The sequence below is a fragment of the Gavialis gangeticus genome, unplaced genomic scaffold, assembly GCF_001723915.1.
Source record: "Gavialis gangeticus isolate Ggan-Ray unplaced genomic scaffold, GavGan_comp1, whole genome shotgun sequence".
Classification (NCBI taxonomy): Eukaryota; Metazoa; Chordata; order Crocodylia; family Gavialidae; genus Gavialis; species Gavialis gangeticus.
In genome coordinates, this window is record NW_017728992.1 from 65,850,957 (window position 1) to 65,863,878 (window position 12,922).

The 12,922-nt window shown below is 40.8% G+C and overlaps 1 protein-coding gene across 2 annotated transcripts in view; it reads right to left on the minus strand.

Moving 5' to 3' along the window:
* The window catches only part of GPLD1 (glycosylphosphatidylinositol specific phospholipase D1), a 38,248-nt gene extending 26,268 nt beyond the window's left edge, over positions 1-11,980 (minus strand). Inside the window, exons 1-7 of one of the 2 annotated variants that reach the window (XM_019523695.1) lie at positions 11,728-11,980; positions 9,058-9,113; positions 8,260-8,338; positions 6,470-6,567; positions 2,755-2,865; positions 2,447-2,495; positions 1,301-1,355 (exon numbers count right to left, since the gene is read on the minus strand). In XM_019523695.1, the coding sequence (XP_019379240.1) occupies positions 1,301-1,355; positions 2,447-2,495; positions 2,755-2,865; positions 6,470-6,567; positions 8,260-8,338; positions 9,058-9,113; positions 11,728-11,824 (545 nt within the window). In that variant the 5' untranslated portion in view covers positions 11,825-11,980. The remainder of the gene's footprint in view (positions 1-1,300; positions 1,356-2,446; positions 2,496-2,754; positions 2,866-6,469; positions 6,568-8,259; positions 8,339-9,057; positions 9,114-11,727) is intronic. The other variant, XM_019523687.1, reaches the window with a different exon arrangement.
* Positions 11,981-12,922: the final 942 nt, after the last annotated feature.

The window sequence follows — 12,922 nt, forward strand, 5'->3', positions numbered from 1 at the left end:
AAGCAACTTCCAAGCGAAGTGGTGCTGGCTCCCACCCTGGGGGTCTTTAAGAGGAGGCTAGATGAACACCTTGCTGGGGTCGTTTGACCGCAGTACTCTTTCCTGCCATGGCAGGGGGTCGGACTTGATGATCTGCTCAGGTCCCTTCTGACCCTACCAACTATGAAACTATGAAACTATCATAGTTATTTGTGTTAAGCATGAGGACAAGTTCCTCCTGTTTATTCCCCAAGCTCCTGCCATTTGTGTACAGGCAGACAAGTGTCCTTTGGGGGGCCCTTGCCTTGCCCGCAGCTCACTCCAGGGCTGGGGCAGGGGTGGGTTCCCTTAAGTGCTTTGGCCTGCTGGCATTGCTCAGCTACCCTCCATCTCCCAGGGGAGAAGAGCCTGGCAGTAGGAGTTGATCTCCTGCTCACAGTCCCTGATAGCACGCAGTCTTTGGACTGCAGCCTGGAGCTCCTCCAGCTGGCGTGCCAGAGACCCCAAAAGGGAACAGAGCTTACAAAGGGAGGTGGCCATGCTTCCGGGCCCCAGAGCCTGAAAAAGTGACAGGCAGCCCCCACAGCCAAGAGCCAGAGGCTCCGTCTATGTGGAGCCCAGAACCATGGGCTTTGTCTGGGTGGAGGCCTCTGAGGTGCTGGGGGGGGGCAGACCCCAAGGGGATTCTCAGGGTGCAGCACATGCCCATCTGCAGCATGCAACTGGTAAGCTGGCTGCAGCTAGGACTGCCTACCCTAGGAGGATTTAGTAATTTTTCATTTATGGGACAAAAATAATCAATAACCAACTACTTTATAATTCATTGCACAGTGAAAGAAATATAAATACTAACAACTTCAGATTTTTATTTCCAGGAAAAAAGCTAATAAAGCATCACACTATTATAAAGGAACCAAAGCAAAAATTAAACAGAAGAACCCCTAAATCAGAGACAGCCACTGAGTTATTTAAGAAATTGCTGGGACACTCCAGCAATGTATTTTTTAATTATATTAGTTATAGGTTTACTATATTACTAAGATAAATAACTTTATCTCTCTGCCTCAGTTGCTGATGTATAAAATGAGAATATTTCTTCCTTTTCTCCAAACCTTTATTATGTTTGCCAGGCAAGGACTGCTTCTTACTATGTGCATATCAATCAGCAAAGGCCTGATCTCATTTGGGGCCTCTTGATTATACAATAAAACAATGTGTTATTAGATTAGAACATAGTGAAATCATTATCTAAAGCATGTCATATGTGCATAAAAATAGTATTATTCAAGAAGCTAACACCTACTAAATACATTTATCTTACCAGTCTGCTTCCAGATAACTGAAATCCAGTTCAAACTGGCTCAATACATCTCCTCCTGAGGATAGAGGGGAAAAAAATGCAATTTTCCTACTTGATACCACAAAGACTCCATTTCTTGTAACAAAAACATACATCAACAAGTATTAGCAGTATTGCATATAACTACATTGTGTGTTAATACCTCTGAATTGCATTTTAGATGTCTGAGTGTTTCTCACACAATATGTACTTAAGAGAGAGACGATAATATGCATCCTGAATTTCCAGAACACGATAAAAACATCATGTTATTTAAAGTCAGGGAAGCTACTCAGTCTAACTTTGAAATTCTGCTGTGTCTTTGAATAAGAGTGGTCAAATTCTCTAATATATCTTCTCAGAAGTGCAGACATGATGAAAGGGCAAAGGTAGCTTTATTCACAATCTGGCCAGTCAGAACCTGTTGCCAAAAAGAGCCAAAATACCCAATAGAGGGTGGGTCTACACATGTATTTTCACCACCTTAAATTTACTGCACAGCAAGTTACTGCACAGTAAGCGTGAATAGGCTGGCATGTCAGGCATTAAAGCGCATTAACACTGTGTGTGTGAACTGACTTGGAACTAAAATTAGTCCCAAGTCAGTACAGACACAGTGTTACTGTGCAGTAAGGTGTCTACACATGTGTTACTGTGCAAGATCTAACTGGGCATTAATTGGGCATGATGCAGGTATTAAATTTATGCTCAAGTCAACATAAGCCACCATATTTACTGCACAGTACAGGTGTGCATGTGTAGATGTGAGTTCACGCTGCTCAGTAATTTTGGTTACTGTGCAGTAAATGCACACATATAGAAGCACCCAGTGTGAAGAACAAAGACTACCTTAGTTTACAACAACTACACTGCTACCCAGAGACTCTATAGTGCTGCGTGGAGCCACAGTTATTAATCCCACTCTCAGCCACCATGTACACAGCTTCTTTCCCAGAGCTTGCAAGATGGGGTGGGGGGCACAGCGCAAGATCCATGTGGCTTATTTCTTGCTCCTGGTCATTGTATATAGGGCCAGACTCACCACCCAAAACTGGACTATGCAATAAATCAGTTATTGCAGAAGGAGAGAGACCTCATTAATTTAGAATCAGCAAATATAAATATTACCAAAATCACCAACTTGATGAGCTTCTGAGTATGAGCCACGAAAATCAATCTGTGGGAAATGGAAAAAAATATTTAATGTATAAAATAAATAAGTCAATTTTGCTCGCCCTTCAGTACAAACAGAAAGATAGAAAAAGAGCGATAGTGAAGTGGATAGGCCCAAAATTTGACCAACTATCAGCCTGTAAAATTTAGCATGCAAGTAAGTCTTCCAAGGATCAGAGTCCCACTTTTTTCCCCTTATTTAAAAGGCAAGCTATCAATATCAAGATCCACAGAATGATTGATAAAATGTAATGTACACTTACTGCTCCCATGGTCTGTAGAAATCCTTGATCAATGCCCAAGCTATGCCAGTTCACATCTGCCACCATATGGGAGGCAATTCCAAACAAGAAAGCCACCAGTTTCTCCGTAGCCTATACAGCAATGACAATATATAATAACATCCCAAAACTACTATTATAGTTATACTGCGTAACTACTATAATACCTTTGCTGTCATGAAACATTCCATCCATTTTGTATATTAAGTCTGGATAAAATTCAGCAATCTTTACTCACTAGGAATTCACACCTGCAAACTGTTCTAGATCCTTGATGTAAAAAAGTTCTAGAAGGGTGTTTCTATATGTTCATATTAATGCTCACAAATAAGCAACAGAGCTTATCACTCTGGAGTTTATTGCTCCTGGATGCTTGTCTTCACATGTGCCTGGGACCACAGCACGTTGAGCCAGAGTGGGGTAGTCCTGGTGGGCAGGGGCCCCAGGGTGCTAGCGCAGGGCTGCTCTCCTCTCTGCAGCATAGGAGCTCAACATGCTGTAGAGGGGCTGGCTGGGGCACGAGGGTGCTTCAGTGAAGGACTAGCCAGCAGGCAGCCCCCACACTGAAGCACTCTCATGCCCCAGCCAGCCCTTCCTGTATCTACATGTACACTGCTGCAGGGTTTTTATTTCACAGTCAGACAGTATTTGTAAATACTATACTACTTGTAAATAAAAATACTATCCAGTTGCAATGTAAATTAGTGTAACCCAGGTACACCCAAGGGTGTGCCCTATTCTCAATCAAATGGGATGGGTAGGCAGAAGGGGGTGCTGTGAAAGGGATGTCAGAATTTCAAGCAGATCTCTCTTTCCTCTACAGAGTTAGCCCAAGCTCAAATTCTTAACTATATAAAATTTATTAAGTTATAATATACATAAACATAAAACTAATTATCATATACATATATTTACACAGTGAACACTAACCAATAACCAAGGTCAAACCCTAAATAACACTATTTACAACATCATAATACAACATTTCAATTACAAAACATAAGGCGCAAACATGAACAATCTTAATAACATCTATTCCTTAATATAGTCCCTGACCCCTGGCAATAGATAGTCCTCCTTCCAATGAGGTCCCTTGGGGGGTGTCCAGGAAGCACCAGGGTCCCTTACACCCCTTAGGGCCTTGACTAGGTGAGCGGGAGCTGCTCCCTCAGCCCCGTCTCTGGGTTTGCCCCCCCAAATGTCTTTCCCCTGTGGGACCCAAGGGCCCAATGACTCATGCTCCCTCAGGTGGCGGTGGTCAGGGCGCAGCTCAATGGGGTCTCCTTTGCTGGAGCGACTCTCCAGGCCTCTCCTGTGCTGCTGGGCTCCTTTCCACCCTGTGCCCTGCTCTGGGCACTGAGGTCTCAGCTCCTTTCAGCTGCTGCACCACTGCTCCTGGCTCCTGGATGCTGGGCCTCATGCTGCAGCACTACCATTTCCCCATGCCCTGGCTCGGCACTGAGGGCTCTCTTAGCACAAGCCGGGTCTTTCATGCTCTGGTCGGCTGTCCTCACACTGGGTGGCTAACCCAAGCAGCCTCCATGTGGCTCCCTGGCTCCCAAGACTTGGGGCCATGCGCTGCTCTGCGCACCATGGGACCTGGCTGCTTGCCGGGAGATGGGGCCTGAGCCATCTCACTGCAGCCTCAAGGCCTTTGCTCCGTGCGCTGCCCCGCTGGGCCTGCCCAGGTTGCAAGTTTGAGTCGCTGCTTGCAGCTCCCAAAGCCTGGGCTCTGTGCACCAAACCATACACTATGATGGGCCCGAGCAGTCTCACATTGCTTCTAGGGCTGGGTCTCCATGCACCATCCCTGGGCACCGTCAACAGCCAAAGCAGTTTTACAACACTCCCAAGGCTGCTCCTCCAGTGGCAGCTTCAAGAGCCTTGGGCCTATTGCCCGCTGGGGGAGAGCTCCCCAGCTTTTCTTGGCTCCGCTCTTCTTGAGTCCCTCACTACATCTGCCCCTCGTGCTAGGCACGTGGCTCCTTTTACACGCTCCAGGGCTCCAGCCCTGAAGTCTTCCAGACCTGACAGTTTGCAGTCTTCAAACAGGTCTGGGGAAACTCTTCTCCCCATCCCCTCAGGAAAGGGGCGTGACTTTATTTCTCTTGCTGCCTCCTGATTGGTGGATGGGCTCCACCAATCAAAACAGCAGGATCTCCACCCAAGCTCTGAAAGGTGAGCCTGCTACATTAGTTTACTCCAGCCTAATAGGGGTGCATGCGTAGATGCAAGACATTTACTACACAGCTAATTAGTCTACTCTGCAGTAAATGTTTCATGTAGACATGCCCAATAAGCAATTAATTATATGCCTAACTTTAAGCACTTCATTAGTTCCAAAGTGATGGAGTTACTTGGCTGAATTTATTGACTTCAATGGGTGTACCCATGTGTTTCAAGTTAATCATGTACTTAAGTGCCTCACTGGAACAGGGAGAAAATACTCAGTGAACACATCTACACGTGCCATTAATGCACAACAATAAAATCTTATTGCTCTGGAGTTTATTGCTTTCGGGAAGGTCCTGTGTACACCATTTACACATGCACCCAAACCACAGCATGTTGAGCGGAGTCAGAGTAGCCCCAGCAGGTAGGGGACCTGGGGACTTAACCTTCCAGCCTGAGGCAGCTCTGACTGGGCTCAGTGTGCTGCAAAGGAGCTGGCAGGGGCATGAGGGTGTTTAAGTGTGGGGCTAACCAGCAGGCAGCCCCTGCATTTAAACACCCTCATGCCCCAACCAGCCAGTTCAGTGTCTATACATGCACTGCTCCACACAAAAAAACTTCTGCAGCAGGGTAGTACTTGTACAAGGGTACTTGTACAAGTACCCCTACAAGTACTACCCTGCTGCAAAATTTATTTTCCTGTGCGGTGCATGTGTAGATACTGAGACGATTACTGTTGAGCTAATTAGTCAGCTCTAGTAAATGTTGCGTGTAGACATGCTCAATACTTCTCAGGATTGAGCCCATCAAGCAGTGCTTATGTTAGTAGTCTCATGGACGTGAGAGTGGGGTGTACATGTCAATATAACTCAAGGTAAATGTGACAAAAATAAAGAACTGAATAATTTCAGAAGGGTTCAATAATAAATCAGGAAAAAAATAATATATTCCATGAAGCTATTACTTTTTCCTTTTGAACTTTCATAGAAAATCTTGAGCTAAAAAATATTTCAGTGGGAAGCAATACATTTAATACATCAATTTTAAGATTATCTTTTTATTTATTTAACCTTATACATTAAAATATAATGCTTATATATATATGATAGAAATAATAAATATTTCATTGGAAAAATTAAACTTTTCCCTGGCAAAGAAGACAACTGTTGTCAGATGTCAACGAGATTTTAATAATAAAAAAATTATATAATTACAAATAACAAAAAGTTCTTTTTCACACAGTATGTAATTAATGTGTGGAACTCGGCCACCATTGTAAAAGCTGAGAGTTGTACCAGATTCAAAAAGGGGCTGGAGAAATTCTTGGGAAAAAGGTACACCAGTAGCAATTGTGTGACACAGTATACTGGGCAAGATGGATTTATAATCTGACCCAGTAAATGGCAGTTCTTATTTTCTAATTTTTCTACAAGCAGCTAAGAGTGAAATTTCAGTCACATAATTTTGCATAAAATATGGCTGGTTGGGGTTAAATGAAGCACATGAAAAAAAAGATTTTTCCTACCTCTTCCCAAGGATAAGGATAATGCCTTCTAATGTAATGAATGCTGGTGTTGAGGAATGGTGTCCAGTGAGTGTCTTCAGATACATGATGAAATATTCCTACAACAGAATTATATGTACATTACTTTATTTGATTTTCTCTGTATGGAAAAAATGGATGTCTCTTCTACTGCACATTAAAAGAAAGCAATGGTTTGCAGCATTTTAGGCAATGCAATTGTCAAAAGAGATAAAAGATTTACATGCCATTTTATGGATTGAAACACCTGGGACCCTCATGCTACATCCCTTTCTCCATACTTGTGGGTCAGTGAGGTAGATACAGCAATGCTGCACTCTATGTGGAGAATTTTAACAGAGATGAGAGAGAGGCTGGTGGACAAATGTATATATCAGATTGCATGGCAGTGCAAACTGATGGGTGATGCAGGCATAGCAGCATCCCCTGCTTCAGGGCATGCACTGATTTCCACAGCAGCCATGAAGGAAATTTCTTTTTCATCCTTTTGATGGTAAGGTTCATTATATTTTTGCAAAGGGGAGAATAATATTGCCTCTGGAAAATCTATTATTGGTCTCACTTGAATTGAGCAGAAATTTGGTCTGGTCTGATGTTCATGTAGGAGAGGATATTCTATGTGCCTACTTAATGGTCAAGGGGGTTGGGGATTAATATTACAGTGCAAAGTATAACAAGTTGCTCTTGTTTGGGAGGAAAAAGGTAATAGATAGTTTTTAGGAACTGCAAAGGAATTAGATGAAAAGTTATTTAAGGTTTGTGAAATACAGGTTCTATCAAAGATGGCAAGGTCTTCTGGATGATTTTATTGCCCCTGAGCCTCTTTTCATATTTGATACCAAATTAATTGGAAGGTTAGAAAGGCTCTGAAAGCAAATAGTGCTGATTTTGTGATATGGACCTGCGTTCTTCAAGAACAAGATTGATGCTGAAATTCATTTCATGTGGGCCACTGAACGGCCATCTATACTTTTCCCAGAGCCTGAAAAAGGGACTTTGATCCTGAAAGCTTGCAGAAAAGGACAATCTTCTTGTGATTTCCCAGTTGGTCTAATAAAAGGCATCATTTTGGAACCAAGAGTTCTAGTTTTTTGTGTATCAGAGAGCAATAACTTTTAGTTCCTGGCAAACTGGGCTAGCTACAAGGCACCAGTCTAGAGATAAAAGGCTCCATGTCTTGGACCAGTCTCCCAGCCCATTTACTCCATTATATTTTGCACTTTTAAAAGAATTACATTAAAAGTCAGCCAGCCTTTTTAGACTACATTGTTTTGTTTAATAATCTCCTATGTACCCCACAACTAATTAGATAAGAATATCACTTCCCAATTAAAGAGGTTAGCTCTAGCCTTTTTTTCTGACTTCTTAAAATCATTCTTTATTCTCAATTTCTTCTCAGATCAGTATGCAATTTAATTTAATCAAATAGAATGTATTACAGTAAATACTATAAAGCAGAAAATAATATTTCTATAAGTTTTTTTAACCTTCCTATACATTTGTTTATTGCTATAAAATTCTACAAGAAGATAAATATAGCTAGATAGATAGATATAGAATGAATGTGACAATCTCTATTAAATTATATGGGCTTTTCAGTGCTGTCTATAGAACTGTTACCTTATCTCCATAGAGATCCATCTAGACCTTATATAAGTCCATCTATGCAAATAGCTTAGGTGACCTTATCTCCATTAGATTTTATGTTTAAAATGGCCCATAAGGGAAAGATTATATTATTGCAACATTGAATGTATAAATTCTCTTCTTACCATTCTTGCAAATACCAGGATAAAAAGCATCAGGATAAACACTCCCAGCCTGAAATGCATCTTGGTGTTTTAGTAACAACTGAAAAGGGAAGAGGGAAGGAATAGGAAATCAGAATCTTTTATTATGACAGAAAAAAGAAAAACAGATTATTGTCAGTATCTAAGCCGCAGAGTCAAACACAACTCTTCAACACTGTCAGCAGGATAGTGCCAAGCTACATTTGATAGTCAAATATATTGCTTCAATTTCTGTCCTCATTTGGCAGGCCTAGGAAAGAATCTAAGCTAACTGGTTTATACTGTAATATGTATTCCCTATTATACCAAGAAAACTTTTGTAAAGACTCTTAATTCTTACTTCTGAGAAAAGATCACACTATATAAACCAGGGGTTGACAGCTCCCAGCATAGATGCCAGTGTGGCACATGAAGACATTTTGCTTCGCACATGAGCCTCGGGGTGGACAGCGGGGAAGGGGCAAGACTGCCCCTCATGGTTCCCCTGCCATCCACTCCAAGGCACACCAACATCTTACAAGTCAAGGTCGCGGATGTTAGTGGCACTCTGCCCAAAAACGTTGCTGACCCCTGATACAAACAGTCCTACAGTATTCTTATTTCAATGAAGGATGCAAATAGCACTTTAAATATTGAAAGAATCTTGAAGCACCCCCAGGTGTTGTGACAGCCTGCTTGTGAGTCACTGGTCCAGGTGCCACATTAAGACAAATGATATTAAATGCAAAGACAGCACAGGAAATGGGTAAAACACATGCAGAGTTAATTAAATGCTCCTACCTGTCTATAATTCAAATTCCTTTCATGTTTGTTGAAAAATTCCAAAGCTCTATGTGCTGAAAAATAACAAGTACTACATTAATAGCTTACAAGTATTGTCACTGGTCCTACTGTTAGTTAAAATAATACTTCACTGTCACACCTAATATAAATAATGTTGAAATGCAGATGGTTGCTTCTCTCAGCATTTCCCATGTGGTTAAGGACGTGCTCCCTCCCCACACAAACTAGAGAGGACCCTGATCTAAGAAATGCAAATATGTTACTATTTTGATGCATAAAGACACAGAGTGAGATCTTTCCATTCTCCTTCACTCCTCATTTTTCAGGCTAAATGGCGTAACAAGAGAGTCTAACAGTACTGCAGAGTCTCCCCATGGCTGCTACAGACTGTAGCAATTAAGGAACAGAATGATGATTATGCACAGCCCCCATAAGGTAAGTACAATAAAATATTCAGTACCACTGGAGGGGCACACATTCAATTTTAATTACAGATTTAACATTCCAGGTTTCCTTATTGCCCTATGTATTGAATGAGTCATCACTTTGATCACTTGATTAATCATTACTTACTAACTACTTGATTAATTTTTACCATATGTTAAAGACAACAAAAATCTGAAATCAGCAAAGTAAATACAGTGTTTACTTACTGATCAGGTAAATAATCACATTTCCAAAGTTATGTTTACTAACCAACCTTCAAACTACAGAATAAAATAAGCCGAGTCATCATTTTTCTTTAACTAAATGTTGTTCAGAGTTTTTATCATATTAAAACAAGTTTAATGTAGTCAAGGCCTTGGGACCAGTCTTTAAATAAAAGTGCTGAATATTTTCTCTGTAAAATGGTTGGGTTTGCATTACAATTTACAATCACACCAAAGACAGCCAGCATATCTTGGACTATTAAAAAAACTATGTAATGTTTATCCCTACATGTAAAGTAATCTAGAAAGAAGTAAATTAATGTATAAAAGAGCACTCAGTTGGGAATAAGAGCATCCACTTTAAATAACTATCCCACTTTGAACATACGCTCTGTTCCAGAGTAATTTTCACATGTAGACAAGCCCTTTACAAAGCACAGGAGATGCTTTAGAAACTTTACTACACAGGAACAGACAAGATGACAGAGACCTTCCACTTCTAAAATCTATATTTAATACATGGAAGAAATACAGATTCCAGTAGCAGATTACATAGATTGGCAATTTATTTCCTCTATTCTCCCCAGTTAATGGAGTGCAATGTCAGAGCAGTTAAGGCATCTTGCAAGTGCCAGATATGCAAGTTCAAGTCCAGCTATGGTCTCATGCCAAAGGCTGCCTGCAGTTGACCAGTACCTGTAGGCATCAACTTTTTCTTTTGTCGTTGGGTGTTTTTTTTGCCTTCCTGGGCCGAGTCCCACGTATGTGCAGAAGAGGCAGAGCATTACTTCAAGCCAGCTTGTCCAGTGTGGCTTGTAGTGCTGAACACCTGCTTTTTTTTTTCAGTGGCTGCTTGAGCCCTGGAGCACCCTGGAGTTGGTGCCTACACCAGTACCTGATCATGGGTAGCTGGTCATTTAGGTTAAGGAATCAAGAGCAGCCAAAAGTGGTGCTAACTACATCACTTCTTTGTACAGAGACTGTTTACCTTAACTACAGTAACCCTAACCAGTCTTTAGGCTTGGGTAAACCTTTAACTTTACTGGGTTCTCCCCAGTTATTCATATATACCACGAATTTGCAAGCTATTTGCATAGGTGGACTTATGCAGTTGTACAGAGGCCCTTTGTCTACAGTGGAGCTCCATACAAATGTAAGGATAAATATTCTGCAGCATTCACTTAAAATATGCCCTTTCAATGATCATATCTGCCAGTAAACACAGTTGCTAGAATATCTGCAGAAAGCAGATACAAAAAAACCCAAATGTTTAAAAGTTTGAATAAAAATAATCATTGAAAAAAATATTTACCCAGACCTCTCCCTAATTCTGTTATGTTGTTCAGAATTAACAAAACTGATTCTTACCTACCACAAATACATGTAGAACAAAGACTTCAGCATTTTACTACTAATACTTTGAAAATGTACTGTTCTAACACCTGATGGGAATGGAGAGAACTGAGATAATGAAGACATGTGGCAAAACAGAATGGTCAGAAATAACACATAACTGTTTAAGTCATTCCCTAGAAGATATAAATTTAATTGAATTTAAATAGCTCATATTCAGTGGGTGAAGATAAGCATTTAGCTTATTCACAGAATCATCAGATTGGAAGGGACCTAAATGGTCATCTAGTCTAACCCCCAATTCTTCCCTTCATTCTTCAAGCTATACCATATTTTACAGGATCCTTAAGCAAAGACACAAGCATTCAGATTACAGGGTGATGGAATTCTCATTTGGGAAGGTGAGTAAAAAAGTCACTTGAATTTAAGGACTGCACTCATTAAAACAACACCCTGTCCTAGCTTCTGCACAAAAACAGGAAAAAACTAGAGTTACAGTCCAAACTTCAGATCAAAGAACAGATTCATGTTCAGCCTATGACAGGTGGAATTTGCATTACTTTAACACTTTACTTTCCAAAGATCTAAGTTTCCACACACACATACATTCAGTACTCTCTGCAAGCAATTAAAAATGTCATGCTAAATACTACATGGATCTTACCTATTTCAATATGTGTTGAAATGCCGCACAGCATGCATCTTTGGCACAAACCGACCAGCGTGATTAGCAAAACAGACCAAATCCTGAAATCATCCATGTTGCCACTCTGCTGGTTTATAAATTGTGGTTTTGAAAACACTTGGGAAGCTGCACTGTGACCTTTGAAATGTAGGTTACCGTATGTTTCTCTTCTTTCAATCGTGTCACTGACATGGAGGATAAACTGTTGTGCTATCTGAGATGCCGTTGCTTTACAATTCACTGTTAGCCATTGTTTATCTTACATCTCAGTGCATGTATCTTATGACCAGAGACAAAATAAATCTATCCTATTGGAGTCTATTTTTTTCTCCTGGAATTTCTGGCATTTCAGAAGCTTGGGGAGGGTGATGTATATTACTAGAGCCTCTGCATTTCTATATTTTACATGGATACCACTGGCAGGCAATGAGGGTAATTAAAAATGTCTTTAGCACGTATACAGCTGCTGTGCACAGCTACACTTAATTTTACAGAAGGCAAAAAAAACCTTACAAACCAGTGTTCCCTTACTGAATGGGAAGGGAAATCTAATAATGGATGGTACAGAAAAGGCTGAATTATATAATGCCTCTTTTCCTTTGGTCATCACAAAAACAGTCAGCTATCAGGTGACACGCACAACTGGCAGCAAGAACAAGGGAAGGGATAATAGTTTTAAGTAGAAAGAGAAGAGGTTAGAACAGTGTTTCTCAACCAGAGCACTGCAGGAGGCTTCTCTAAGAAGGCTGAGAACCACCAGTTAGAGATTATTTAGAGAAGCTGGATGTTTTTAAGTCCAGAGGACCAGATGAGATTTATTCTAGTATACTCAGGGCATTGGCTAAGGTGATTGCAAAGCCATAATATTTTGGAAAACTTGTGGATATTGGGCAAGATTCTAGACAACTCAGAAACAGTCAAGTATTAAGAAAAAGGGGGAGAAAGAAGATTTGAGAAATCAGAAACTGATCAATTTAACCTTAATAGCCAGAAAGATAATGAAGCATGTCATCCATGTTGTATGGTCTGAAGTCCACCTACCTGTTAACTGAAAACATTATAAGCACAAGTTTTATCAGATGTCAGGAACTGCAGAACTTCCCACCAAGTAGTATGTGAAACTCTGCAGATCAGGTCCCACAACACAGTGATTCTTGCCAAACTGGTGATCACA